General features: G+C 51.3%; 1 protein-coding gene across 1 annotated transcript; it reads left to right on the forward strand.

The window, feature by feature from the left end:
- Nucleotides 1–2,017: 2,017 nt before the first annotated feature.
- On the forward strand, nucleotides 2,018–2,620 carry LBRM_27_0850 (putative small GTP-binding protein Rab1; the record flags this gene model as incomplete). Its single annotated transcript, XM_001565794.1, has 1 exon — nucleotides 2,018–2,620. The coding sequence occupies one exon, from the start codon at nucleotides 2,018–2,020 to the stop codon at nucleotides 2,618–2,620; it is 603 nt and encodes a 200-aa protein (XP_001565844.1).

Below are 2,620 nucleotides of genomic sequence, written 5' to 3' on the forward strand. Positions count from 1 at the left end.
CCAGGTGCTGATACACCATACGCACGCACACTGACAGATAGACGCGCGCCGTCTTGTACGCCGCCGAATGGCGCAGAATAAAGAAAAAAAGATGCCGATCGCTGAGATGTGTGCTAATTAAGTGACGCACACCCACACTGCGTGGCGCCCACACCTCCGCCCTATTTCATACGCATATTCAATAGTAAAAGACCTAATCAATGGAACTGCACTTCACAAAACGACGCTCACACGCCAACGAGAGAAAGAGAGAGAGGAGGGGGGCATGAAAGGAGCAAATTGATGCGGGCAAGCGCAGAGGTGGTGGAGGTAGGGAAGAAAAGGTGAGGAGGGGATAAGGTGGCGCCTCCGCCTTGATGCGAAGGAGGGAGGGGGGTGCACTGGTTAGTGTGGAATTCGGGACAGGTGTCGGGCAGCACGTTGAAATGGTAAGCTGAGTCTCGAGAGAAGTATCAACACTACATGCATGTATTATATATATGTTGGTAGTGTATATTATATTGGGGCGGGGGGAGGCAGCAGAAAAGAAAGGGTCCCTGGGCGATACAGCAGTGCGGCGTGAAACGGGGAGAAAATCGGCCGATGAGGTCCCTCTGTTCGCAAGTCCTGCCGTGCACGACATGCTTCGATTTTGTTTTTGTTGCTGTTTTTCTTTGTTGCACTTCGTTTTTCCTTTTTCCTTTTCTCTTTTTACTGCGCCTGCTCCTCCATCTCATGTGGGCCGTGCCTGCGTTGCTTCAACAAAAGTGACTCGCATGCCACCTCGGCCCTCCCCAAGTCTTTCTCTTGCTACTCTTACTCCTATTTGCTCTTTGAGAGTGGCTAAGTGTGTTTCGAACATCTCCTGCAGTGCCCATTGCTTCGCTTCCTGCACGCTTTGCTTCGTTTCCTCAACGGGGACTACCTGCGAAGAGCCGCTGATAGATTATCTTCTTCCGCTTTACTTCTCGCTCTTTTCCACCCCGCCTGTACGCCGTATGACATTACCAGCGGTTCTATCAGGCTACGAAGCGCTTAAACAGACGGCAAAATAATAAACACCGACGCTGGTCCTGTAGCCGCCACCGGTAGTAGACAAAATGGGCCGCACCGCAGAGACTTTCTCGCCGCATCCATGCACACGCGTACACGCGCCTTAGCATCTGTCGTGGACTGCAGATACCGTTTTTTTTTTTTTAAATAGAAAGTGATTCTCGATTGTCTTGCGCTACTCCGATTTTTTTAATGTTTCCCTTTGCTTTTTTTTTTTCGCGAAGAGAAGAGGCTTTGTTGCACACACACACACACACAGGAAACTTTGATCCCTCTTCGCCCCTTGCTTCTTTGCATGTGCGTCTGTAGGCACAGCTACTCAGATTTGCGGATGTGCACTGAATTGTGGCGGGTCCTATTCCTGAAAGAGGTTCTACAAGAAGATAAATGAAGCGAAAAAAAAATCTGAAAACAAGAAAACAAGTGCGCCTCTTTTCCCGCGTAACTGTTGTGCAGCTTTGGCGCGAAGAGCGCGCGCCAAAGCTGTACAGAATGCCCTCGGCCGTTTCTATCGGCCCCCTTCTTCTACTGCCTCTGAGTGTCGTACCTGCTAGCGGCGGCTTGATTCGTGCACTGCATCATCCTCGCTCTTTTTTGTTTGTAAAATCTTACCTCCCTCCCCCCCCCCACCCCTCCGACCACCTTCTCTTCTCATTTCCGGCATCTCCTCTGCACAACCAAAGAATTTCCCACGCTCTCGCTAGAAGCCACTCCCTCTTCTCTTTTCTTCCTCGCTATAGTCTCGTTTCCTTTCGCCCCCGTCGTCGTGCTTTTTGTCTCTGTCAGCCACCTCCGCTTCATACCTCACACATCGGCCGGCCACATTGACACGTTCGTTTCTCGTTCACTGGCAGCGCGTTTATACCCTCTTTGCGTTTTTTTTTCTTGTTTCTCGTGTCGTTGATCTTCTTTTCGCCACGCCCAGCCCATTTCTCTCCAAGCGCCTCCTCCGCTTTACCAACTCTCTCTCTCTCTACAAGCAAAGATGACCGCTGAGTACGACTACCTCTTCAAGCTGCTGCTCATTGGCGACAGCGGCGTCGGGAAGTCCTGCCTGCTCCTCCGCTTCGCCGATGACAGCTACACCGATAGCTACATCTCCACCATCGGTGTCGACTTTAAGATCCGCACGCTGAACCTGGACAGCAAGGTAATCAAGCTGCAGATTTGGGATACCGCCGGCCAGGAGCGCTTCCGCACCATTACGAGTAGTTACTACCGTGGTGCGCACGGCATCATCATAGTGTATGACACGACAGACATGGAGAGCTTCAACAACGTCAAGACATGGCTGAGCGAAATCGATAAATACGCAAGCGAGAACGTGAACAAGATCCTTGTCGGAAACAAGTGTGATTTGGTCACAAAAAAGGCTGTGGACACACAGATGGCGAAGGACTTTGCTGACTCCCTTGGCATCCCATTCCTTGAAACGAGCGCTAAGAACTCTACCAACGTCGAGGAAGCCTTCATTCAGATGGCCTCTGGCATCAAGACTCGCTTGGCCGTGAGTGGGGAGACAAAATCTGTGTCGCGTCCCAACCTACAGAACCCTCCGGCGCCAAAGAAAGAGGACAACTGCTGCTAG

Source organism: Leishmania braziliensis, chromosome 27, assembly GCF_000002845.2.
Source record: "Leishmania braziliensis MHOM/BR/75/M2904 complete genome, chromosome 27".
Classification (NCBI taxonomy): domain Eukaryota; phylum Euglenozoa; class Kinetoplastea; order Trypanosomatida; family Trypanosomatidae; genus Leishmania; species Leishmania braziliensis.